At 36.5% G+C, this 27,918-nt stretch overlaps 2 protein-coding genes across 2 annotated transcripts; one reads left to right on the forward strand and one right to left on the reverse strand.

The window, feature by feature from the left end:
• The first annotated feature begins 48 nt into the window (after positions 1–48).
• LOC113753502 (DEAD-box ATP-dependent RNA helicase 1) lies at positions 49–12,072 on the forward strand. The gene is made up of 10 exons (XM_027297672.1): positions 49–314; positions 749–983; positions 1,431–1,685; positions 2,202–2,353; positions 3,674–3,851; positions 6,103–6,290; positions 7,656–7,860; positions 9,363–9,468; positions 9,867–9,946; positions 11,547–12,072. Exons 1-9 carry the CDS (start codon positions 157–159, stop codon positions 9,929–9,931), a joined length of 1,542 nt encoding a protein of 513 aa, XP_027153473.1. The 5' UTR covers positions 49–156; the 3' UTR covers positions 9,932–9,946; positions 11,547–12,072.
• Positions 12,073–15,296: 3,224 nt separating this feature from the next.
• On the reverse strand, positions 15,297–27,845 carry LOC113753028 (angio-associated migratory cell protein). Its single transcript, XM_027297104.1, has 12 exons — positions 27,642–27,845; positions 27,349–27,462; positions 26,512–26,559; positions 26,148–26,189; positions 25,558–25,677; positions 25,269–25,414; positions 25,038–25,185; positions 24,881–24,964; positions 22,335–22,450; positions 22,148–22,209; positions 15,914–16,004; positions 15,297–15,717 (listed from the first exon to the last, which is right to left on the reverse strand). The coding sequence occupies exons 2-12, from the start codon at positions 27,452–27,454 to the stop codon at positions 15,490–15,492; spliced, it is 1,191 nt and encodes a 396-aa protein (XP_027152905.1). The 5' UTR covers positions 27,455–27,462; positions 27,642–27,845; the 3' UTR covers positions 15,297–15,489.
• Positions 27,846–27,918: the final 73 nt, after the last annotated feature.

A 27,918-nucleotide genomic window follows, 5' to 3' on the forward strand; every position in this document is an offset into this window, starting at 1 on the left:
ACTGGCAATTTTCCATTCTTTGCAACCCCTTCCATAAAAGCATCAAACTCGCTTACCTCTCGGCCTTCTCCCACCCAAAAACTCCGCCATTTTTTCTTACAAATCTGCTCGAGTATTTCCAGTAGTGATTGCTAGTTATAGTGGTAAAATTAACTGATGGAGGGTCAAAAAAGCAAAAGAAAATCTACCACTAGTAGTACTAGTACTAGTACTAGCGGCAGTGGCGCCCCAGTTCTTCCATGGATGAGAGACCCAATTGACATCACAACTTTTGATCAATGCCCTCTTAAGCTCCTCCCTTTTCTTGACCCCAGGTACCCTTTGTCTAATTTAATTTATTTTTTCTTTTCAATTTTTATAAGGCACAGGTAACAATGTAGTTTCCTGAAGCAGTTTTTTTTTTTCTTTTTTTATTACTGAATTGCCGTTGTTTTTGTTGGGTTCTGCTCTATTCTGTATTGGGTTGTTATAATGTGAGAAATTCATGAGGTAGTAAATATTAAAATCATGATTGTACTAGTTAGTTTAAGTATTTTGTTTCTTGCAGCTAAGCAGATTGTTGTTTTGTTATAGTGATAACATGGATTTGGGCTTTGATTTTTGATGTTTAGGAAAAACAAAAAAGACTTGTATTGGAATTCGACTTAGAATTTTAGCTTTGGTCTTTTTTGAGTCGGATATATGTTTTTATTTCTCCAGATTGTAATGTTTCTGTATCTGTTTTAAATTACGCATTTCTATGTCCTAGGCTGGAAGAGGCTTTGCAAAAAATGGGCATTAGTTCATTGTTTCCGGTGCAATTAGCGGCATGGCAAGAGACGATTGGCCCTGGTTCGTTTGAGCGAGACCTTTGTATAAATTCACCAACAGGAAGTGGGAAAACTCTGGCTTACGCTCTGCCAATTGTGCAAATGTTGTCGACTCGTGCAGTAAAATGTCTTCGTGCTTTGGTGGTCTTGCCTACTCGTGACTTGGCTTTGCAGGTTTATATGCGTACTGTGTCTCATGGAAAATTTATCTCGTGATGTACATTTTTCCTAAAACGTTAGTATTTACTAATTCTGCTGAATTTGTTGACTCGGCTGAAGTGGTCGATGGCTGTTTATTATTATTATTATTTGAAGGCGTTTCAGTTTGGTAATAGTTTTCATTGGACAGTGATTGGTCCTAGATCATGTGTTGAATTCTTGCACAATCTTTTTTCTTGTGATCTTATCAAAGTGTTTTGGCTTTGTTATTATTATTATTTTTAAAGTGACTTTTAGGTCAAGTGGAGTGGTATTAGCATGTATGGAGTTTTATGTCAATTGAATTCGGTTCTTTTGAAAGATGTGCAGACTAACTAAACCACTTGGATGTTAGACTGTCTCATCCTTTATCCTTCAAATGTTTAAAGGACATGTTTATATGGTTTCATTTCCTTTTTGTAGGTCAAGGATGTCTTTGCTGCTCTTGCACCTGCAGTTGGTCTGTCTGTGGGTTTAGCTATTGGTCAGTCTTCTATTGCTGATGAGATCTCACAGCTCATTAAGAAGCCTAAGCTTGAGGCAGGAATCTGTTACGACCCTGAAGACGTTGTGCAGAAGTTCCAAAGTTCTGTGGATATACTAGTGGCTACACCTGGAAGGTTGATGGATCATATCAGCAACACAAAGGGTTTCACATTGGAACACCTTTCTTTTCTTGTAAGGCATTTACTCTGTTATATCTAGTTCTGCATGTGAATTTTTTTTATTCTTTGATTTTAGGAATTGACAGTGCATTTGCCATCAGTATAAATTCTCTATCTTGATTAGCCTGCTGATGGTAAATTTGAAATAATTGTATGGCATCTTGTCTACTGATAGCCGTCTCTTCTATAGATTGTTTAGATCTGGATTTCTTGTTTCTTTTCTCCTTTTATTTGTCAAAGGATTCGAAGTTGACTTTCAGATCAAATGTTGTTGAGCCTTGTTGATTGCTTATAACAAATCAATGTTACATTCTGAATTTCAACACCATTTATATAACTGTTTTGATGCTTTCATTGGATTGATGTCCCTTAAAGCTGGACTTACAAAAGTTACAACTGAATCTAGACCTGGCTAGGTTGAGACATATCAGGACTGTGAACCTCGTATTCATACTTTAGATTGGTATTGAATTAATTTTTTCTCATCATTTTGTTAAAAAACATTTCTCTAACAGGTCACTGTTTATAGGTGGTTGATGAAACAGATAGGCTACTTAGGGAGGCTTATCAATCTTGGTTGCCAACAGTCCTCCAAGTGGCCCAATGTTGCAACAACAATTTCTTCCCCTCTGCTGGCAGTTATGCATCTACATTTGGTTCACTGAGGACCATTCGCAGAAAGTGAGTTTTTGGTTTTCAGCTTCCCTTACAAATTTAGTAGGTTACTTTTATGAATATGGTTCCTTGGTGTGGAAGGTCAATGCTAACAAAATGTGTGGTGTAGCATGTGTTACACGAGTTAGTATTCGCATCGAATTCAACGGATCTGTCTGAGTACAGTTGCCAGCTAGCCTTACCCTTGTTCATTAGATAATATCGTGGAAGCATATTGTTTTTTCATTGCCTACATGGCACAGACTGTTCATGCTTGCCCTGCCATGAGCAATCACATTTTTATACCACCACTAGCCACTGATCTAACTAATTCTCTTAATGAATTTCTCGAGGTCATTCAATGTTTGCCAATATGCTACTCTTATCATGCATTCATGCATCAAAAATCACTCTGGTCTAGGGGTTATTAGACCTTGCACAGGATTTGTGGTCTTGTGGCTTGGAGTTTATCAGTAAGGCATTATCAGCAAGTTCCCCACACTCACCATCCTTGTTGGAGAAAGAGCGCTATACGTGAAATGTACCTTTTACTCTTCATATTTCGTATAGCATCTATGCATTTTGTTATATCTCTTTTTATTTATTGTAGAACAGAACATTGGGCATGTTTGCTTCATGTACATGGTTTTTGCCGCCTTTGGCTAAAGGACCATCTTTATTGTAAGAATGAAGCTTCTTTGGCACATTGACTACAAAATGGCAGACTTCTCAGCTCAGAGGAGATTTTTTTTTTTCTTTTAGAGTTCTGCCTACTTTATCATTCTCAGCTCTTTTTCCCTTCCTTGAATTGCTTTGACTCCTGCATTCAGATGCTACCAGGCCTGCCCTAATCTTGTGTAAGCCACCTGAAACACACTGATCATAATTTACATGCCCACCGAACACCTAGACACTTGGTCCTTTTGCAGATATCTTATGGAGAATGCACATGGCTTGCTGCTAGATTTTGGACTCAGATTGTTATGGTTCTGTGTTCTTACATTAGAGTGAAAATTGCGGTATTATCTGAAAGGGAACTATACTAGTAATGCTCTTAGTTGCAATGTTAATTGTAATTGGTTTTGCATTTTTTAGGATCTTTTTAAATGCCAGCTTGTTGCCTTTTTATTATTTTTCAGAATTTGTTTGTCCCTCTAAAGTTTGGACTAGATGGGCATTGGGAGTATGTGAGAGTGTACCTTGTGTCCATGCTGTCCTGAAATCTCTCACTATTTTCTTTCATCAAAGTTTTTGAATATTTTGTTTTCCTCAAAATACATTACTGTTCAAAAGATTCATACTGTGCTCTCTCTTATACTTGGCTTTGTTATATGGTGAATTGTGCAGTGGGGTAGAAAGAGGCTTCAAGGGTAAGCTTTACCCAAGGCTTGTGAAAATGGTTCTATCTGCCACTCTAACACAAGACCCAGGCAAACTTGCACAGCTTGATTTGCATCATCCTTTGTTCTTGACTACTGGAGAAAAGCGTTATCAACTCCCTGATCAGTTGAAGTCCTTTAAAGTGGTATGAACACTGACAACTCTCTGAATTGTACTAGGAGAACAGTGGGGCTTTCTCTGTCTTACATTAATCATTTTATGATAATTATATATTTCTTCATCATAGGCACCAATGGAAGCCACCTTGTTTATACTGATTGATCTCCCTTGACATAATTTTCCTTTGCCACTAGCTATTACCTAGGCACCTCTAGGCTCATTAAGTGTTAGTTCTGGTATTCCCTGGATCCTTCCCCAATAAATTCTTTAGCAATTGTTTATATCTGTCGTCCATTAATTTTGGCATCTCAACTAGAAAAACAAAGTAGCTGGTATAATTTCACTGCACAGCTTTAATAAGTTTCAATCATCACTCTTGATGAATATTTGCCCCCTACAAGTTGCAAGTCAATCTTCCAAGCTGTGATGCCCCACCAAACTTACTGGGCTTGTGGTTAAATCCCAAAGGGCATCACCCTGTGACCATCTTGTGAGCTAGCAAACATATTTCATTTACTTCGTTAGACGGAGATTATTTTAGTCTTTGGCATAAAGATCTTCAAGCAAGATACAAGGTGAAACAACATTAATAATATCTAGTTGTAAATTATCTGTCCAGGTCATTAGAAGAATAATAAAAGCACTCTTTACTTGGCCCCTTCCAGCATTCATCTCACTTAGCCTTCACCAAACTACATTAAAATTCTTGCCATTTGATTTCTTAAGGTATGAAAGAAACGTGAAATTTCCCCCCCCCCCAGATAAAGTTTGACTGTTGATAGTGGTGGTGAAGTGCTGTAGGGTTGGAACACCTACCTCCATACACTTCCTGCTAGTCAGTTTAATGACTATATTACTCTTATGTTGTTAAATCATTTACTAGGATTATATATTTACCTCAAAGCTGTCAAAAGTATTCCATGGTCCATAAAAACAAATTACATTTTGACTTCAACAAGTCCGAAGCTTGAATCATTTTTAGTCAGGCACATGTATCTTGGAATTATATATGTTTTGTCCATATGATCTTCAATTACTACTGAGGTTGATTTACGAGCTAAACAGATGCATTGGAATTTCTTAGTGCTAATGTTTTCAATTCAAAAATAGTGTGTGATGATGAGGTACTTGTTCAGTTAAAGACTTGGTAGTTGAAAGCCTAAAAAATGGGGTTTGATAATTATCTCCCCTTAAAAGGGTTTGCTTTTGGAGTTGGTTCTTGAAAAGCACAAGTGAATTATACATACTACTTGTACTGCTTTTGAGTTTTAATCTGGTATATGTCTGGTTTAAAAGTTTTTAGTGTCAGCATCAAGAATTTGCAGTTCTTGCTTGAACATAATTTAAAATACTATCTACCCCATTTTGTTTGTCATTGTAACTGCTGCATAGTTTGCGGCATTTTAAGTCTGACCAAGACAAATCACCTATCAAACTCTGATTTCTACTGTTAACCTTGATTTAAAGTTGGTTTTCTACTATAAGGTTCTTGCTTTGGAGATTGCACAAAGGTTGAAATGGATAAATAGTTTTTCATTTATTTGACTTTTTAAACCATGACAAGTATATTGGCAAGGACAAAAATAGTAGTTATGACTGATGAAATGTGGAGGGAGTATAAAATAATATCTACTATATATGATTGGCTATAGCAATAGCAAATCACCTTGCTATAGGAATTACTTTCTATCTGTTTCACCCTTACAGTTTTTAGATGGAGATATTTTAGAATAGGTAATAGAACATGCATTCCTCTTATTTCTCTTGTACAGTTCCAGCCTACTTCCTCCTCATTGTGAAGTAATAGTTTTCAGGAACTCGTTTGCTTTAGTCTGGCGACGTACGTAAACTAGTGATTTTGACACTTTACCACACATTCTTCCATTACCAATCTGAATAAAAGACCTATTGAAGCTTCAACTTGCCATGTTGATGAAGCGGTGAAAATTTCTTCTTTTCGTTTTAAACATTGCTAGGCTGAAAATTGGTAAATCTTTTGTTCCAAATACAGCTTAATGTGTTGGGAATAATAGTGGTTTTTATCAAACTGTTGGATATTATGAAATGGAGTTTTCTCCTTCCAATAATGAGTAATTTGGTTACTTCACAAGCATCCAAGTTTTCTTTTAATGGGGTGTGTTAATTATGATGAATCTACTTATTTCTGGAAAATATATATATATATGTGTGCATGTATATGGATATAGTCATGTACACATATAGCTATATCTGTGTTTCAAGACAAACTATTAAATGAATGTGATTGTTTTCTGCAGATATGTGAATCAAAGCTTAAACCCCTTTATTTGGTAGCTCTTCTGCAGAGTTTGCAAGGGGAGAAATGCATTGTTTTTACATCATCTGTGGAGTCAACTCATAGGCTATGCACATTACTTAATTTTTTTGATGACTTGAATTTTGAGATCAAGGAGTATTCCCGTCTTCAACGCCAATCTGTAAGAAGGTAAGCAACGTATGTTTGGATATTGTTCATCATCTTTTTAAGCTGTTGTAGTTCACATTGTTGAAGTAACTTTTGGCTGGATGGTGTTGTTTAATTGCCCTCTTTTGTGAGGTAATCATCTTCGTTTTGTTAAAGCAACTTTAAGCCCAGCACAAGAGGGCACTACTAATTTATCAATCAATTTGGAGAAAATCATAAGAGAAGAACTTTGGTCTCTTCTGCACCACCGAAGTCCAACATCTACACCCTATTGCTTTTAAATTTTCCTATGAACATTGTCCTTAAGCTGCTATCAAGATCTTCAATGTGAAGTGGCACAAACAAGATGCTGGCTCTCTTGTACTTTTTACTAATAGAACAGTGAATTTGCCCAAGCACAATTTTCAAGTACCTAAAGGAGTTAGCTATGCCCAAGTCATTGTCTTGGAGTTGGCTCATATAGCTTTGTAGATTTTGTGCTTGGCCCCTTTATAGTACATATTGGCTCATGGACCTTCTATATTTCTCAACTAACAGATTGATATGACCTATCAAAGCTTTGCTACCATCATGAGAATGATGCATAATTTTTAACCTTGTGGAAGAGAAACTCCGTTAAAACTACTAAATCCTACGAGGCTCCCTTCCGGTTAGGAATGGGTGTTAGAAAAAGCTATGTACTGAATTAGTATGAAGCATAGATCTTGTCATAATCTACAACATTAATGTTCTCAATAGCTTCAAAATCATTTTGCATTGTCATGTTGTTCTGAATATAATATGCTTCTTGGTCACTTTCTATAAAGAGCCAATATAACTTTGATGGCCAAATCTATAACCCACTAATCCCTCCACTGTTAAAAGGTTCACATATGTTTCTTAGAAACTCTTCAGCCTTTTTTTTTCCTCCACACAATTAATCAAGCTAGAGTTGCTTAGGATGACAAAAAAAATTTTCCAGAATCGCCCATATTCACCAAAATTTAGTTTGGTTCGAGAATGATGCCACAGATTATGTAATTTAGTATGTGTTGTTTTCAGAGAAGTGCTTCTTTGGTAGATATCGAATGTGTGAGAGTTTTCTAACCAACAAAGAAAGAAATCATTCACATGATGGAAAGAAAAAACAAAATGATATTTGTTGGTTTCTTGAATCTTTTGTGTATTATTGTGGTTGGGATGAATTTTTGCAAGGTAACCTGTAGAAGGTGTATACCGACTGTCCAATATCAATGCACTTCTATCATATCTTTAAATGGTACTAGTAGTTTAATAAGCAAAAAGCAGATCTTGGATGCTTAAGAACAATCCTAAATTTCCTCATACCTTTTTTCCACTAGCATATTTACAATATGGAACTTCATTAAGAATGTAAATCTTCTACAGCAAAACTTTGAAGGCATTCCGAGCAGGGGAAATCTGTGTTCTTGTTTCCTCTGATGCAATGACTCGTGGAATGGATGTTGAAGAGGTTAGAAATGTCATCAATTATGACATGCCTCCATATATTAAGACTTATATTCATCGAGCTGGTCGAACTGCCAGAGCGGGTAAATCTGGTTGCTGTTTCACACTGCTTCACAAAGATGAGGTTAGTTGTCTTTCTTTCTCGTTGTCTATCAATTATAGGATCCTATCCGCTTTGAAGTCCTTCTCTGGGGGGCCTATTTTACTTCTCTTAGAGCTCTTTTGGTTCACATATTGGGCAAGGGATGATGCGTCACCCTCAGATTAAATTTCCTGGGAAGACTGTGTTGCAATTATTCATGCTCTTTAAACATTTTTTTCAAGTTTGGTCAAGTATTGAATTATTGATTGGATATGCCATAAATAGTCCTTTTAAAAGATTGGTAGGATGGGATTATAGTTTAGTTGCTGAAAAAGTGAAGGATCCATATTGTTTTGTTGTCACACCAAGCAAGCATCACATGGTAGATTATCCCATCCTCCACGTTTGGCTGTGTAGCCCTCAACTGGGGAAAAGTGTACTACTTACCTATCAAATGGAGAGAACTAACCTATATTTCCCTCCTTTAGACATCATTGTTTACTTATATTATCCACTTCTGTGACAAACTCTTCTTCTTTATTATGAAGGATTTTACTTTTGGCAGCATAACTTAGCTAACCAGCAAATATCTATCTGTATTTCAAGGCTGTAAGATTCAGGGGATTGCTAAATTTGTGGACTAATAATGTTTAGCTTGAATGCTGTGAATTTGGTATGAAAGGTGACGTTGAGAGGAGAGTTTTAGGCGGTTGTATGACTGGAGTGCAGAAAGCTCAGAAATCAGACAAGAACAGGAAGAAGTAGAAGAGAAGACATGAGACCTTAGGCTTCACAGTGATAGAAGAGGGTTTGATTTCTGCAAAATATTCTTCAGTTCCCAAGTTTTTCTCATAAGACTTAATACATACATGTTACTTTTATAGGGCATGCGGACTTCAAGAAAGAGAACTGCTCCAAGTAAAACTTGGTACTGAAAATCTGGTAGCATTTGCCTATGGCAGATATATTTGTAGAGTTGGCTTATGCTCCAAGAAAGCAAAAATTACATAAGTGCTGCATCTGCCTAAGAACAGAACCTATGAGAGAAGTTACTAAAAGCCCCTAAACATGCAGAATTGCAAAAGAACATTTAGTTAAAACTCAAGTTGGAGTTCTGTCAAATTTCAAGTCTCTTCTAGTGTTTACAAGCCATGCTGTCCGTTCCTCTTGACGGTCTTTGTCCTGCAAAAGCCATTGCAACTTTAAATTAAGAAGGGTCTTACCAGTTTAGTTGTGAATTTTTTTTGCTTATTGATAGCAAGAATTCTTTTTGTTTGTTGGGCCTAGGGCACACATGTTTATTTGTATTTGACAGTATCTTTGGGGTTTGCTTTTAGCGGTAATAAGTTTGTTGGTGAAATGACTAATTCAACTCCAAATGCAGTCATTTGGGCAGTTTCTGGGTTTACACATTGATATAATCTATTTGGATTATTATATTGGTAAAGACTTGTAATTCTCTAAGTTCACCTACATTATGTCCCCAACACCCATGGGGAATCCTGCAGTATGTGTCTAATTAACTTTTTTTATGCTTGTTTCAGGTTAAGCGATTCAAAAAGCTATTACAGAAAGCTGACAACAATTCGTGTCCCTTGTATCACATTCCTCCACAATCAGTGGAGTCACATCGCTCCATTTACACTTCAGGTATTCTGTCTACTTTTGCCAGTTCCTAGAGTAATAGGAGACCCACATACAAGCACATGAACTATAATCATCTTAGAGTTGGGCTAGTATCAACCTACTGGTGGGGTTTCAATGCAAGACCATTCGGTATTAATGTTTAAACTTTGTGCTATTTACCATCACACGAAGGGTGTATTAAGGAATTGTTTTCTTTCATTGAGCCAATGATTCTATGAGACAGGGAAAGTGGGAGACATCAAACTCACTATTGTTGAGGAACTGTGGGATTTAACTATTGAAAACTTCACATATTATAGATATGCTTACAGAAGTGCGAAGAGCTTTACATAAAAGAGTTATTAATCTGGAAATCCAGTGTCTGCATATCCTACCTTAACTGATTAATTATCTTTTGCCAGCTTTGGAGAAACTAAAAGAGAGTGTCGAATCAGAAGTTCACAGGAAGCGCAAAGCGCTAGTGTAATTTGGAAAAGAAAAGGTATGCATGAATTTAGCGAATGTACTTAAATTTAATTTGCTATAATTCATAAAATGCTTGATGAATGTTGTAAGTAGGAATACCTATTATTGTTTTTGTTTTAGAATGTAAGGAAAATTTTTGATAAGTTGTCATATTTGTATTTGTAAATAAGTTCAAATTGTCAATGTGAAATTTACATTTTGCTTTTTGCTCCTATGTGAATGTCAACATATAAGATACAAATCATTTTGATGATCTTTATATTTCTTCATCAAATGCAACAATTACCAAAGGAAGTCAACATTTTGAATGCCTATATCATCTCTTTGTTTAGTCAAACTTATGTGGTTCTAATTGAACTTTGATAGTTCAATTTACTTGACCAGTATAATTTCAACTAGTGACCTTCACTATAAATGAATTACAAATAATCCATGTATTGGATTTGAGAGTGCTGTACCTTGAGTTAGAGAGAGACCAAAAGTGGATGGAGTAACTGTGGTGGCATAATAGCTTTTGGCCTGATCAAAAGATGGTGACCTTGATTGAGCAGGATAAGAAAAGCCACTTGGGACAACGGCATCTTTGAGTTATGTTCTCTAAATGGTTCCTCGCGCCATAGACCAATCTTCTCATTTAGTGGAGACAAAATGATAAATGTGACCTAAAAATATAAATGTTGTCGGATGCTTCACTTACAGTTTTCAAAAAGGTCCATCTCCATGCATGACAGAAGGGAGCTTCAGATACACGTGCTTTTGGTTCAGAGCATGTTGCTAATGTGTTCCATGAATATTACCAATAGATTTAAGGTGATATGTATGTTAGTCAGAGAGGTACTCAATTCTCGAATTCTTTTATGAATCTAAATATTCACGCTCTTCTCGCTGCATTTTAAAATATGCGTGAGAAAGTGTTTTCTCAGTCTATTTCCCATTTTACTTGTTTCAAGTATGATATTGTACAGATTGTAAAATCGTTAATTATAATCATCCATTCTTTTTGGTGGCTTAGATATAACTATGCAATGCTTTCACAGATATTATCCACTTTTTCATGTAATGTGGTCTTACTAAATATTAGCAGAAAATCTTGATATCTACGACTCCTTTGGTTGTGATTGGATCTTTTTGTTCAGTTGCTAGTTCTGGTCTATTTGTAGTCAGTCACTTCTTTTAAGCTCTATATATGATTTGTATCTTTGTCTTGTATTGTTAAAGAAATTGCAAAATCAGATGGAGAAAAAAATTTAGAAATTGGGTCATGGGGCATTTTTAAAGGTAAATACTGGTACTATTATCCAATGTCAGACAACTCTCAGGAAGGACAATCAGGCTTGCCATGGTAAGGCCCCATTGAAAGATATAGTAGTTTCCTTGTGTACATTGATTGTGGAAAATTTACCAAAGTGAAGAGTAGAAAACACGTTTTTTGGATTCTTTTGGTTTTTTAGAAATTCTTATAGAGCATAAAATGCATGAGGTGAAATAAATTCTTTATTCCTTTGTGTTGCGCAAGTATATATTTCTGACTTTCAGGTCAGGGACGAACCTTAGTCCATATTGGTGTACCAAAATACTTGGTTCTGGAGCTGAATTTGTCTCACTGTCTGCTGCAGCGTTGAATACAGATCAAGGAACGGATATTGCTTGTGATCATCAGTAACTTTCTAAAATATCGGGCTTGGTGCTCTTTACCTGGTTCTGCACATTGGAGCAGTCACATGCTCAGAAATCTGCTACGTGCTCTGGAGCAGTTTTCGATTGTTTTCTCTGCTCATAGGGCATTCTGATGCTTAAGAGTGGAATTGCCTTCGCAGAACTGAAAGACGTTGTGTGATTGAAGGGAAACACCATGTTCTTTGTGCAATGTCGTGTCCTTTTGAGGTAGTCGAGCGAAGAAGCAAAGTATGGCTCAATTGAAAAGCTTCTGTATGGCTGAAATTGCCAGCCATATTGAGTTTAAAAGATCTAATTTACTGTCGATGTCCATGACTTGCAGAAGCTTAACGTAACAGGATTGATAGAAGTTTGAACATTGCGATGATGTAGACACGAGTTATATGCCAAAATGGTTTTGGGTCACTGTATAGAAAAGATAATCAGTACAAAAAAGTGATAGTATTGCATTTAGTTCATCAGTCAGGTAATTGGTTTTGTTATATCGTGTTGGTAGCGTGGTTTTTTATAAATTTTTTGCCGAGCATGGTAATCTGGAAAATGGACGAATCAATACTTGAAACTTCTCACTTTTTCGTCTTCTACAGGTGCATGATAGTAGAGCTAATAAGCCTGTTTACTTTGGGGAACAAGAACTGCAGTTAACCATTTTTTTTAATTACAGGATAGCACCACATTCTAGTGACGATGAAAATAAGAATGCCTAATTTATGGTTGACAGGATGAGGAAGAAGAAGCAGTTTGTGTGTTGCCATCTTATTATGTGCTATTTTAGCTTGTCTAAATCAGGTTAAAAGTTTTTAATATCACATAAATTAATTAATTGATGCCCCCTCCAATCGTACACCTGCATCTTGTGAGTGGTGAGAGAAGTATTCAATTTTCAATCAAAACAAAGAACCATGAAAAGGAAGGATCCTGCTTATTTGGTGAAGAACAATTCGGGAGGATGCCCTTAAATTTTGCCCCTGCTTTTCAGGTTTTGACCAAAAAATTCGTTTCTTTTGCCAGGCAACAAAAACCTCTGCCACTAGGTTTTTACATTGACTTCGGTCTTCAGGAAACTTATCTTTTTTAGGAATGGATCTCACTAGAAATCTGGCTAAATTCTTGCCTCATGCTGGACCATCTGTTCTCCAATGCCAACAAATAATTTTCAACTGCTTCCCCTACTTTTCCATGTTTACAAAAGTATTTATAGTCTTCCAATTATTCATCCCCATCCCAGGTTTCTTTCTTGCCAAAAGACAAGGTTAAACTCCCCAAGACCATCCAGCATCCCATTACAAAGAACTCTTCTTAAACAAAACCCTTCTAGTTTTGGGAAAAAAAAAAAAAATTCTCTTCCTGATCTCCTATATTGATAAAATGAGGAAGGAACTGAGCTATGTCATTGAAGTTGCTCCATCCGGAATGATTTGCCCTCTGAAACCGTCCATCAATGCTCCTAGGCTTGAGACCATTGCTGAAGAATCTGCTGATCCCAAGTTTTACATTGCTATCAATAGAAAAACACTGTTGTTTCTTCCTATATTTCTTTCTTTTGCTTCCTATTTGGTTGTAAACAGTTATAAATCTGCCTATATGATGAACTATGGCCTGTGACATCATTTCTTAATACCATTTCCCTCATAGTTTTGTATCAGTCTCAACTCCTGCTCATCAAGCTTTTGGAATGAAGAAGAAAAAAAAGCAACATGACTTGAGAAAGAATAAACCAGCTGCACCAGGAGAATTATGCACCATCTCACTTGAAATTCCTTCAAGGTTCTCTGATTTAGACATCGAAGACAGTGGTCGGATGGTGTTTCATCATCCGCAGGCAATGCATTCTCAGCGAAAAGATTAGAACATCATATGCATGTGCCAAGAATGCAGGGTTGAACTATTGCACCTTCTGTTTTGGACACAACAGAAAACAGCTCGTGAGCCCACTCTTAACATTTGGAAAATGTTGAAAATGAGTAATTTTTTTGTACTAATCTTCTGATTGTAGATCTTTTTGGACCAATCCCCAGAAATAAAGCTTGTTCGAGTTTTTAGTTTTTTTTTTTTTTTGGGTTCAGTTTTCCCCATTTTTATCCTTTCCTTTTTAGGGAACAATGGTATTAGCTACAGAAGCAAGATTAACTCCCTTCATAGGTTCCCCTAGGGAAAACAAACTTTTGAATCTGGCTCAGAATGGGAGGCATTTGAACAACTCGACATATTATTTCTCCTCCTCTCGCAATGCATGCAACTCAATCCTTTTGGGACTCAATGATGCCCAAAAGACAATTTGTTGGGATAGTTTGTGAGACCAAGAGTTTGGATTTCCAGAGAATTTAAGATTTGGAAAAAAAAAAATAATTGTATATTTTAAAATGGTGTGTGAAGCTCACACAATAGTGTTCAAAGTTTACAGTGTATTCTCTTTTGTATAATCAGTGCTTTGATACAACAGTAGCTATCTTTTTCAATTACTGCAAAACTCCTGCTCAAAAGCATCAAGGTCTCTCTTCCAATTGATCAGACTTGCATCAACATTTGATATTGGTTTGAGTTTTTGAACTGTGCCACATCTTTCAAAACTAAATTCTTGGGCCACAGTTTTTCTTGTTCTAATTCCTGCATAGAAAACAATCGAATTCAGTACCTGGCAACCAAGTCTTGGTTCTTCCCACTTGAGAAAACACACAAGGTAATTAGGGATTCTGGACAAGCATGAGAGTCATTAGCTTCAAGACCCGATAAAGCTTAGCTCATTTGCTTTTTGAGACCCATTTCAAATTTTTATAAACATGACATCAGGAAAAAGAACAGAAACAATGATATGATTAAATAATCTACTGAATTCTAATTTAACCCTACTAAGAGCATCTCCAACCGCGTACAATAAGCGGTGTAATGTCTGACAGTTTAAGTCTGGTTTAAGGTTGGTTACACGGCCACCCATTGTGGCCGTATAATACCCATTACACGCATCATTCTGATGATGCGTGTAATGGGTGGACCACCCATTACAAAATTTAGCAGTTGACAAAATTTTGCCCAGCAAACTTGTTTCAACGTTCATTTTTTTGCAACTTGCTTCAAACTAGTATTCATTTTGTTATTATTTGTATTTTATTTGATTTAAATTATGTAATATCATGTTATGGAGTTCAACTAATTACATAAATAATTATTAATTAAGTATGGATTATTATGATATCTTCGCATTTGAGGTATCACATATTTGTTTAATGTTCTGCATAATTATTTTTCAAAAAAAAATATTATTTTTGAGAGATAGAAAAAGATATATTGTTCAAACTTAGAAATTAATAATATTATTTTTAGAAAATAAAAAATTCAAAAGGTAAAAAATTTAATGAAAGTTGATACTTTATTTTTTGAAAATAACAAAATTATTTTTAAAAATTACTTTATTTATTTATGGGATATGAGTTATGCATTATTAAAATAAATATTTGATTTAATTGTGGACCCATGCTATTACACTTTGTGGAGTGTAATCTATTGTGAGTGACATGTGAATTAAAGAGGAAAAAGTGAAATGCCGTGACATGTGAATTACACTCTAAAGAGTGTAAATTATTGTGGATGCCCTAATATCAAATGAAAATTCCAGCACAGATGGATAGAATTTTTAGTTACATTCCATTTCAATTAAGCTGATTTTGGAACCATAAAACCAACTACATGTATGCTTCTTAAATTATTATTTTTTGTACAGAAATAATAAGCATTCAAGATCAGGCCTTACGTATCTATATCAAGCTGTATGGGAAAAATTCTACCAGTACTCAAAAATGAACATCCGTTGCAAATTATCTAGGGAAAGAAAACAAACAAGCTTGTTTTTCATATAACTAACCCTCCACTGTCACAAGAGTCTTCTTACTTGAATTCTGCAATTTCAAATACACGGGCAGTAGTATCAAGAGAAACTGAAACCAGGAAATCCCCACTGGCAGACAAAGCCAAAGATTGAATGGCATGATCATGCCCACTAAACGTTCTCACGCAATCCCCAGAGAGACTGTCCCATATTCGTACTTTACCATCAACACTTCCGGTAGCCAAAAATCTGGATGCACCCAGCCATAACAAGCATGTAACGCCTTCCTGCATGACAGAAGATTATAAATTAATAGGAAAGCAGCAAGAAAAAGACAGATGATAATCACAAAGCTTACTTGAGCAATGACATTAACCAACACAAGTCGTTAGTCACTCGTTAAAAAGCTAATGTAAATGTAATTCTAGAAATGAAGGGGGAAACATCTTTATTGGATATAAAACCAAAGCAACTCAAGACAACCTCATGTTCACAGGTGCACCGAGAACTCAGATGCTGAAGATCCCATACAATGAGCTTCTGATCCATGCCTCCTGTTGCTGCCCATGGAGAGCTGCCAGACGAAGTTTGAATCAAGATAGTAGTTTAAGGTATTATGCAATGGTAGCCAACAAATGGGTGAAAAAATCGAGTTTATTAACTGCATAATGGCTTCAAACAAGAAAGAAACAACAAACAGGAGTCCTGCAGAACGAACTCTCAGGAGATTGTTACAATCCATTCTCATGTTAACAAAGTTCAACAAAAAGTTTCACTTAAATAATCTCATGAAATTGTTGACCTGATCTTTTATGCAGAGCAATGGAAATATCAGTGGATTAGGTGTGGGATAGATAACTTGAAACTTAAAGCTGCATTACAGCCCCACTTGAATCCAACCCTGGCAGCTCATACAGTTACATGTATGAGCACTTGGAACATATAAAAGATGTCTTATGAACCTCCAAACAAGCTCCTAATGCATTTCAACCAACATGAAACACAGACAGCCTTCTTAAGGAAATTGAATTTTGCCCCAGTTTTTTAATACTATCCAAATACTTGCACCTAGAATGCAGAGAACTTTGCAGTTGACAAAACTTGGAAATTGCTATCTTGTATGATCTCACAAAAATAATTCTGATGTATTAATTTAGCATTGAAGTTCCATACAAAGATCAAAAGTCAAACTTGTCTGATATATCAATTTCGACAAAGTGGGCAATTGACTAGATTGCCGGGTTCACCATAACTAAATATAAGTGTTTCCCAATAAACAGGTTATATGCATATGATAGTGTTGAAGATATTATCTCCTATGATTATGGGAGATATTATCTCCCATGATTATCTCCCATGATTATGAGAGATATTACCTCACATGATTATGGGATTTTATTGCTTATGATCAATCAAGTTTGAATAGAGTAACTAAAATAAAAGATAGGATATGAGTTGATTATGTAATTCCTAAAATCATGGTTCTATTACCTTAAGTTGTGGCAGAACTATGATAGGGTTGTCCTATAAATGCCTACCTTGTAAGCATATTTGATGTGTGGGAAAATAAAGAAAAGCAGAGTTTTTTGTTTATTTCCTTTTCTTTTTAAAAGTTTACATGGTATCAGAGCTCCGGCTCTGTACCAATTCCTGCCATGAACTACCGAGCAGTCATGACTGGATCTACTACTCACACAAGAGAAGACTCATCCTCGTCTTCAGTAGTTATCCAAACTACAAATTACTTTGCTTCAAATTCTTCTTCCCTACAAATAACCGTTCATAAATTAAATGGTTCCAATTATCTGGAATGGGCTCAATCCGTAAAACTGGCTATTGATGGCAGAGGTAAACTCGGCCACCTTACTGGAGAAATTCAACAACCACCTGCTGAAGATCCCAATTTGAAGAGATGACATTCAGAGAACTCTCTAGTTATCGCTTAGTTGATAAACTCTATGGAACCAGCGATAGGAAAGCCACACTTATTTCTGCCCACAGCCAAAGATGTGTGGGACGCTGTCTGGGATATGTATTCCGATATAGAGAATTCGTCTCAAATTTTCAATCTCAAGACGAAATTGTGGAAATCAAGACAAGAAAATAGAGATGTTACAACCTATTACAATCAGATGGTAACTTTATGGCAGGAATTGGATCTTTGTTATGAGGATGAATGGGACTGCCGTGCAAACAGTGTTCGATACAAGAAACGGGAGGAGAACGACAGAGTCTATGTCTTCCTGGCCGGACTAAATCAAGAACTTGATGAGGTGCGAGGTTGTATTTTGGGCAGGAAGCCTCTTCCCTCCATTCGTGAAGTATTTTTTGAGGTCAGAAGAGAAGAATCAAGGCGTAAGGTGATGCTAAAGTCCAAGGCAGAGTATGAAGTTGAGACTTCAGCATTGGTTTCTAAGGGGACAGATTTGGACGGAGATAAACGAAGGAAGCCTTGGTGTAAACACTGTAAAAAGCCGTGGCACACAAAGGACACGTGCTGGAAATTACATGGGAAACCATCGAATTTCAAGAAGAGAAATGGAGGTGATAGCAAGGTGTTGCAGACTGTGAATGAGGATTCTCAAAAGCAACAAACTGGCTCTAAGACACTGGCCGTCACAAAGGAACAATTAAGCCAACTGTACAAACTCTTTTAAGTCTCCACAATTTTCAGTTACTGAGCCAAAAAACTTCACTCCTTTCTGTTCTTTTGCTAAAAATGGTAATCCTTTTACTGTTGCTCTTTCATGTAAAAAATCAAATGCATCTTGTCCACGGATTGTATGAGTTATTGATTCTGGGGCCACTGACCATATGACTAGTTCGTCACAATTATTTTTTACCTACAGTCCATGTGCAGGCAATAAAAGGGTCAAGGTTGCTAACGGATCATTATCCGTCATAGCTGGTATAGGTTCCGTTGTCATCCCTCCTAATCTAACACTTCATAGAGTTCTTCATTCCAAATTTATCATGCAATTTGCTGTCCATAAGTAAATTAACTAGGGATCTCAAGTGTCGGATTAATTTTTTCCCCTCTTTTTGTGAGTTTCAGGAACTGACCATGGGGAGGATGATTGGATGTGCTAGAGAAAATGGGGGACTTTACTTCCTTGAAAATGGATCAAATATGACAACACCAATCAAAAACACATGTTACAGGTCTGTCTCTATTACTAGTAATAAAGAGATTATGTTATGGCATTTTAGACTAGGACATCCTAGTTTTTATTACATGAAATACTTATTGTCAGATTTGTTTAAAAATAAAGATTCATCTTCCTTTCAATGTGAAATCTGCGAATTGGCTAAACATCATCGGTCTACATTTTCTATACAGCCTTATCAACCCTCAAAACCGTTTTTTCTATTACATACTGATGTTTGGGATCCCTCTAGAATTTCAACTCCATCTGGAAAAAAATGGTTTGTTACATTCATCGATGATCACACGAGTTTGTTGGGTGCATTTGTTAAGAGAGAAATCAGAGGTTGCAAGTGTGTTTCAAAATTTCTACAGCATGGTTTTGACCCAATTTCAAGAAAAAATCAAAATTGTTCGGAGTGACAATGGAAAAGAATATTTCAATAAAATTTTGGGAAGTTTTTTTCTTGAAAAAGGGATTGCGCATCAAAGCTCCTGCAATGATATCCCACAACAGAATGGGGTAGCTTAAAGAAAAAATAAACATCTTTAAGAAGTGGCGAGGACTTTACTTTTTTCAAGAAATGTTCCTAAATATCTATGGGGCGAAGGAATTTTAACTGCTACATATCTCATAAACAAAATGACCTCAAGAACCTTGAATTTCCAAACTCCTCTGAATTTTTTCAAAACACTTTATCCCATTTCTCGATTAACATATGAAGTCTCATTAAAGGTGTTTGGGTGCATAGCCTTTGTTCACAATCATGAACAAGGTCGAAGTAAGTTAGACCCTCGAGCAAGAAAATGCATTTTTGTTGGATATGCACCCACGCAAAAGGGGTATAAATGCTTTGATCCCATTTCGAAAAAATTGTTTGTAACCATGGATGTATCATTTTTTGAAGATAAACCTTTTTTTGGAGATCCTCTTCAGGGGGGGACTCAGCATGTAAAAGAACTTGTAGAAAATGATGATGTTTTTCGTATTGAAAATCAAATTCCTGATCAAAATTTTGTTGATAGGAGAATCGATTTTTCTGATTTTTTAGAAGAATCTACAGCACAATTTCCTGAACAAGAATCTTTTCAAGATAATAATCCTGAAAAATCAAATGACACTCTTCAATTTGCCTGTCAAAAGGATTTTGAAAAACTTCAAAAAATTGATCAAGGATTAGAAGAGGATCTCATCTTTAGTGCCAATAACAGAGTCGAATTCTTTTAGTGAAAGAGATGGGAATGTAACTGAAAAAACCCTGAAAACCTACGTCAGGAAAAACCATCGAGGAAAAGATAAAGCTCCCCCTTCTCTTCACAACAAGGAATCCGAACCTAGGGCAGAATTTGATGTTTTTGAGCCCTCAGATAAAGTTTCCTCTGATTCAAAGATTGCTGATTTGGATCTTCCTATTGCACTTCGAAAGGGAGTGCGTTCTTGTACCAAACACTCCATGACTAACTATGTCTCTTATGAAAAGTTATCCCCTACTTTCTTGATATTTACTTCACAACTTTCTTCTGTGGAAATTCCAAAGAATGTACAGGAAGCATTACAAGTTCCAGAGTGGAGAAAGGCTATTGAAGAGGAGATATATGCTCTTGAGAAGAATCAAACATGGGAAATAACAAACCTACCATAAGGGAAAAAGACAGTAGGGTGTAAATGGGTCTTTACCATCAAGTATAATTCCGATGGGACATTGGAACGGTACAAAGCTCGATTGGTAGCTAAAGGGTTTACTCAAACCTACGGGATCGATTATCTTGAAACTTTTGCTCCAGTGGCAAAATTAAACACTATTAGGGTGCTTCTCTCAATAGCAGTAAACCTTGATTGGCCACTCCAACAACTTGATGTCAAGAATGCATTTTTAAATGGAGATCTGGAGGAAGAGGTGTACGTGGATTCTCCCCCTGGATTTGAAGGGAAGTTTCAGTCTAGAGTTTGCAAGCTAAAAAAATCGTTATATGATCTCAAACAATCTCCTAGGGCCTAGTTTGACAAATTTACTAGGTCGGTAAAGGATCAAGGCTATACCCAAACTCAGAGTGATCACACCATGTTTGTTAAACACTCCAAGGACGGGAAGATAGCAGTACTCATTGTGTACATGGATGATATCATTCTCACAGGAGATGACTTAATTGAGATGGAGTGGTTGAAGAAAAGTCTTGCTTCTAGCTTTGAAATCAAAGATTTGGGAACACTACAATATTTCTTAGGGATGGAGGTAGCTCGGTCCAAGAAGGGCATAGTTGTGTCCCAACGCAAGTATGTTTTGGATTTTTTAAAGGAAACAGGGATGAGTGGATGTTGACCTGTAGACACTCCTATGGATCTGAATCACAAGTTAGCAGATATAAAAGATGGAACACCAGTTGATACTGCTCGATACCAAAAGTTAGTAGGCAAGCTAATTTACTTGGCTCACACTCGTCCTGATATAGCTTTTTCAGTGAGTGTTGTGAGCCAGTTTATGCATTCTCCATATGAAGAGCACCTTGATGCAGTATATCGAATTCTGAGGTACTTAAAAAATACTCCAGGAAAGGGATTGTTCTTTAAAAGGGGAGATCAAAAGACCATTGAAGCTTATACAGATGCTGATTGGGTAGGATCAGTCATTGATAGAAGATCAACCTCGGGGTATTGTACCTTTGAATGAGGCAATTTGGTTACTTGGAGAAGTAAGAAACAAAGTGTTATAGCTTGTAGTAGTGCAGAGGCAGAGTACCGAGCTATGGCTCATGGTGTGTGTGAGATGTTATGGCTGAAGAGAGTTTTAGAGGAGCTGAAAAGACCTATTGAACTTCCAATGAGGCTCTATTGTGATAAGCAGGCGGCAATTAGCATAGCTCACAATCCTGTGCAACATGATAGAACCAAACATACTGAGATTGACCGCCACTTCATAAAAGAGAAACTTGAAGGAGGAATTATCTGCATGCCATTCGTTCCATCAGCTCAGCAGATAGCTGACATTCTCACCAAAGGACTCTTCGGACCAAATTTTGAACTTCTTACAAGCAAGTTGGGCATGATAAATACATATGCACCAACTTGAGGGGGGGTGTCGAAGATATTATCTCCTATGATTATGGGAGATATTATGATTATGAGATATTATCTCCCATGATTATGAGAGATATTACCTCCCATGATTATGGGATTTTATTGCTTATGATCAATCAAGTTTGAATAGATTAACTAAAATAAAAGATAGGATATGAGTTGATTATGTAATCCATAAAATCATAGTTCTATTACCTTAAGTTGTGGCAGAACTATGATAGGGTTGTCCTATAAATGCCTACCTTGTAAGCATATTTGATGTCTGGGAAAATAAAGAAAAGCAGAGTTTTTTGTTTATTTCCTTTTCTTTTTAAAAGTTTACAAATAGCTATGTGTATGGTTCACCATAGTCAAATATCTTGGCCGCATTTCTATTCTTAAGAATATATGGTGCTCTTAGCGAGAGTTAGCTATTTATGCTCTCCCCCTACCACTAACTAAGAATATAAAGAACATGCTAAGAAATGTAGTGACAAATGTCAGAAGTAAAACAAACCTTGAAGAAGCAAATCCAACACATTCAACAGAATCTGAATGACCACTCAGTGAACCAACAACCTGTGTATGACAACCAGAAAAAAAGAAGTTAAGTTATAAACTAATGATATAATGCCATAAAATCTTGGTTAATCTAAGTAGAGCAAAAGACAGAAATATTTGACTAGTACAATAAGGACACAAACCTTTCCTGTTGTTATATTTACCAGGTGAGCAGAACTGTCCTTTGAACCACTAAGAGCAACAGCTGAATCAGAACTTAAACTCAAGCATGTCAATCCCTCGGTGTGATATGGATGGCCTGTAGATGATAGAAATTCAGCACTTGTTAGCAAAATAAAGATGAGCCAATGTCTACCCAGAACAAAAGATATAAGGCAAAAAGCACAAAATAAAAGACACAGCCAATACAGGCAGTGAAAACTAACTTTTACACAAAGATGACTTGTCAGCAGATAAACAAATGGAGGTATGAAAATGGAAAGAGAGATAAGTCATCAATCATGACCCTATCATAATTGTTAATTCATAAGGTCCTACTATGTACTTTTGTTAATTCATAAGGTCCTATGTACTTAAGCTATGGTTGACATTCTAATCCAAGACAAACTCTCTGCTAACAAATTTCCATGACATAGTTAGGAGGGCAAATATGATAGCTTTGCTGCTGTCATCCAGCTCAAGCTCTCAGAACCTTCTAGTCCTGAAGAGGTCATTGGCCTTTGAACTTCCCTTCTTGTAAAATTCTATTCCATTTTGTCTTTGAAGATTGCAGTGTGTATTCCCGGCAAAAAACCATATCCTTCCAATTCCTGCTTTGGGCTTGCATGACCATATCATACAGATATAGAGCTTACTATTAACCACACTAGAGCACCCACCAAAACGGCCTTGGTCTAGTGGCTTAGGTTGAGGCACCAAGACTTAGAGGACTAGGGTTCAAATCCCCCTTCTCCCTCCCAGCTTCTTAAATCGCACCCCTCCCCTGCTATTAAAAATAAAACCCATACTAGACTACCCATATTCCTAGCAAGGATCCTACTAAGAGGTTCTTATTAAATATGATAGAGCACCCATATACCCTAGTAAGGATCCTACTAACTCCCTGATTATCCAAGATGTTTGGCTAACATGTTCATCCAATGCATACAGAAACCTCAGCGACAATCCTGAGAACAAAATGTACAACACTTCTACTAGGAAAAGGTCAAAGTGCATGCACATTGAAATGCTCAAAATACAAGATCCGAGGCTGACAGGCATGAACTCCAGGCTATTGTGGGCAAATAACCTTTTGACATGGCATGACAATAAATGCAGTATAGCTAGTACTAGAGCTTAGTAACTCTACCAATAAGGACTTGACAAGTGGCAATCTGCTAACCCATACATTACCTTCATTTCTTTACATAGGCTCAAAGCCCTACGACATGCAGTCGTAATATTTACAGTCACTGCTAGGGTAGGAACTACATGACAATCTGCCACGCATCATGACTGCTCTTGTTTGCCCAGAAGAACGTTTCCAGGAACAACAGTTGCATTAAGGTCCAAGTTCAAGAAGACTAACAAATATACTCGAAAGATGTCTTCAGTGGGTTTTACTCTGAATGCAAGGACATGCTCAAATGTTTTTGCATTCTCTCATAGTAACTGCTTTTGTAAACGGTACCTTATTGCTCAATTAGGTTCTGTTATTTCAGCTCATATGTTCAAGACATCCACAATGCAGTTCTATCTTTTCCTCATATTACATGGGAGAAGTAATGAGATATGAACTTAATGTGTCAGTCAAAAAAATAAGGAGATTCTAACTGTCTAACAAGTTTCCCAGCACTAAAGATGGTAACAGGCACCTAGCACCAATTTGAGGCCAACAAAAGTGGCTGGAATCTATGGTAAAAAGCTGGTTTCAGGTATGCACAAAATAGTCCATACGAGAACAGTTATGAAGCTGTTCTAAACTGAATTCAAACACACAAAGTGACCAAAGTCTGCATGTTGGGCAATACTATCTCTTCGTGTTACATTGACCAATTAGGAAAGTAGCTTTAAGAATTTAAATAAGTAAAAACTTCGACTTAGTTACCAGTTTCATTTCAATTCTTCAGCAACAACATATCCTACCAGTGAACTTCTAACTTATGAAACCATTTTGCAAAACAATGTCCCTCACTGGATCTACTTTCTATTAAAACAATTAGAATTCTTTCAGCAGAACTACTTTACTACTGATAAATGCTAAAATATTAGCCCAAAGGGAGTAAAGAGGAAAAAAGTTGGTCAGTCAGGTCAACAGATTTGACCCAACTCATTCATGAACTATAACAAGTAGGCAGCTTGAAAAAAAGCTATGTACACCCACTGAATACACCCAATCTAAGCAGTATATCTCTTCACATCTGCACTGAGACTGTGCAAGTTATATCTTGGTCTCACAACCTATTTCAGTATGAAGGCTAATATACATCATTTGCTCCACTGATACCTCAGCATATGCATATAATGCCATATAATGACAGTATCCATTTACCTTAACTACATACCATAAAATATTTTTAAACAGTAACAAAGTGAGGGAGGAAAGGCTATCACTCTGACACCTAAGCCTACTTTTCCAGACAAATATTCAGCTTGATATACAATCTCACGCCTGAAAATAATAATGCATTAAGTTGCCAAAAAAAATTTGCAGAAAAAATAAATTAGAATAAAATAAATAGAAGTATACCTCTGACAACGTGAATGATTTCTCCGCTCTTTGGGTTCCATATCCTCATTGTTGCATCATCAGAGCCAGTACAAATTATTCTACCTTAAAAAGCAAATGTTATCACATATAGGAGGCATACATTCATCCTCAGAACAGAAAAAGAAAAAGGCATTACCATCTGGAGTGAAATCACCACAAGTGACAGTACTGTTATGACCTGCAAACATGTTGAGATAAACACCCCTGTCAGCATTCCACATCCATACAGTGGAATCCTCTGAACCAGCCAATATTAGATGTCCCCTTGGATGCCACCTGACCCACTGTGAACAATCATACTTGATGTTAATACACTACTCACAGTACATCAAATTGATTCATACTGAGGATACTTTCTAAGTTTCACCTCAATACCCCCTCCAGGACCATCAAGTGTGCATTTCAGATTTCGCGATGACATGTCCCACACTTTTACAAGTCCATCAAAGCTTCCAGATGCAAGCAACTGACCATCATTGCTAAATCCAAAACTTGATATTGAATCCGAGTGACCTGCACAAAAATTTTAAAGGCCAACGTGCATGGCCAAAAAAATTTACTTAACGCATTATGAGTAAAAGAAGACATTGAACCTTGTTTTGATGCCAAAAGCAAGTAGAACAAAAAGAACTAAATTTTCCTGATTTGTTATATACCTTGTAACTCAAAAGCCCAATCACCTTGACCAATATTCCAAAGAAATCCCTTATCATCTCCACCCCCAGTAGCCACTAAGTTAGGATCTGTTGGGCTGCACACCACAGTGTACAGTTCGCCTGTAAGAGAAAAACAGAAGTACTTGTTTCAGGAAAAAAAAAGTGATAATATGTTAAAAGTAGCATGATGAAGTGCCTTAGAAAATAGTATCAATAACCTTTTCTGTCTAGGAGGAAACTACTTGCAGACAAGCAACCAGAAATATATGTAAATCATGTAACTACAAAGCTGAAGGTCATTACAAATCAACTATTGAAAGAACAAGCTATTCATACAAACATCAGGTGCAGTTAGCCCCTTTTCCGATAGTGTTTCAGAAAAGTTTCTTTTCGAGAAACTACCTGAAAAACACGTTTTGAATGTGGTGACATTCCTGAACAGAACATAGTTTTATAAAAAGAAGAATATAATTATATGACATGATCTATGGAGTTTATTAAAATTGTCAAATCCAACATATAGATCCAGGAGAATAAAGACATACTCCAATGAAATATAAACGAAAACAACACAGAAATACATTCCATACCAGTATGACCAGTGAATATGTGAATTGAGTCATCAGGTTCATCTGAAACCAGCAAAACAAGACAGTGTAACAATGAGCACTACGAATTGGAGGAAAAGGAGAAATTCAATCACATTAATAACTAATCTTTGATGACAAAAGTAGCTTTAACAGAGAAACATATGCTTCTATCAGACTACCAAATGTTTAACAAGAAGAGCAGTAATGAATATCAGAGGGAATATCCATGATCTTAGAATTTGTCAGAAACAATTGCATTGACCAACAACTAAATGAGGAGATAAATATTGTGTATCAAAACAAAAGTTCTAGTATAATAACAAGAGTAGCCATGTATCAAGAGAAAGTCTAAAAGAATTTTTACCACGGGGCTCAGCATCAGAACCTTCATCATTATCCATGTCTGGCAGCTCTGCACCAAGTCAAAGGGAAAAAACGAGATTCATATACACTTTTCTCCTGTGTACAAGTTCTAAACAGAATGAACAAGTCAATCATATGTTACTCGGACTCTTCAATACCCCACTACCTGCATCGAGACTTCACAACACTGGTACTGATACCTAATACCTACTTGACACGGTCAATATACATTGCGTGCTTTGACTTTCTGAGGATGCCTTGCTGCAAGGGTCTATTTTCCCCCCAGCATGATAATTGAGGAGAAAAAGATAAGTTCTTCTAAATGCTTGCAAGCATTCAATGTCACTGGAATCACACAAGTTCTTCAATGTTTGGCTACTAACTATTATTGGCATGTTCTCAATTGCTTCTGATTTTCTAATTAGAAGCAGAAGCTAAAATCACCTATTTTGCTGCTTCTGATTTTTAGCTTTTTGGCTGCTAAAACTAGATTTTGAAAAGCAATCGTGAATTGAAGATAACAGCTTTTTTAGAATCAAAAGCCGAACTCAGGTGTTTATAATCATCTGCATACTGGTCCTATATACTGATCAAACTACTGTTGTTTGTCTGCTAAATGATTGTAGCCTATACTATTCTCTTGGACAACACGTATCCAGCCTTAGAAATGTCCCCAAATCCTGTTTTTAGGCAATTGACTAATTAGACACTTTACAGAGTTCGAGAACATAAAACCAATCTATTAAATAAAAACCAAATGAGCATGAACTAAGACATCAAACACAGGATGATTACACACGTACTTTATCAATTTAAACAGTGAAATAAAGAAAATGACCTTCTTCATCAACAGGGATTTCCTGGATAATATCATTTTCATCAAGAAAAAGTTGTTCTTCATCTTCTACTGGATCCTCATCATGAGCAGGAGAAGGGGCACTCATGGTGCTTTCTACAAGAAATAAAATAGCTTCAGAGAAAAGGCACCATAGGATTCTTTGAGGGTTTATGAATTCTAAATTATTCTCTCAAAACTCTACTCATATCCCAGAAATAAGAATCAATGGATTGACTAAATGTATACAACTAGAAAATCAATCAAAAAAAAAAAATTGAATTAGTAGTTCTTACTTGTTCTGTAGAAGGGGAGCTGCAGCGGTTGGACTGGCAGTTGCCGGAAGTAGAAGGGACGGCCAGGAAGAGAGGTGGGTGGTGGAAGGACCGGCGGCGGAGTGTCTGGAAGAGGAAGAAGGAGAAATTTTGGGAGAGGAGACAGGAAAACATAAGCCACCGAAGTAGGGGCGTCAATTCTTCACATTTCAGAGTTTGGGCTCTTTTTTTTTTCTGGGAATATTTAAAATGAAAAAATAAATAATGGGAAGAATGGATACTCAAGAGGGTTCAACTT

The sequence above is a fragment of the Coffea eugenioides genome, chromosome 11, assembly GCF_003713205.1.
Source record: "Coffea eugenioides isolate CCC68of chromosome 11, Ceug_1.0, whole genome shotgun sequence".
In the NCBI taxonomy this organism is placed as follows: Eukaryota; Viridiplantae; Streptophyta; class Magnoliopsida; order Gentianales; family Rubiaceae; genus Coffea; species Coffea eugenioides.

Coding starts and splice junctions, on each gene's coding strand:
- LOC113753502 (XM_027297672.1), top strand. CDS start 157: ATGGAGGGTCAAAAAAGCAAAAGAAAATCTACCACTAGTAGTACTAGT. Junction 315..748: donor CTCCCTTTTCTTGACCCCAG/GTACCCTTTGTC, acceptor TCTATGTCCTAG/GCTGGAAGAGGCTTTGCAAA. Junction 3,852..6,102: donor AGTTGAAGTCCTTTAAAGTG/GTATGAACACTG, acceptor TGTTTTCTGCAG/ATATGTGAATCAAAGCTTAA.
- LOC113753028 (XM_027297104.1), bottom strand. CDS start 27,454: ATGAGTGCCCCTTCTCCTGCTCATGATGAGGATCCAGTAGAAGATGAA. Junction 26,560..27,348: donor AATCCCTGTTGATGAAGAAG/GTCATTTTCTTT, acceptor GACTTGGTGCAG/AGCTGCCAGACATGGATAAT. Junction 25,186..25,268: donor GTCCTGGAGGGGGTATTGAG/GTGAAACTTAGA, acceptor GATTGTTCACAG/TGGGTCAGGTGGCATCCAAG.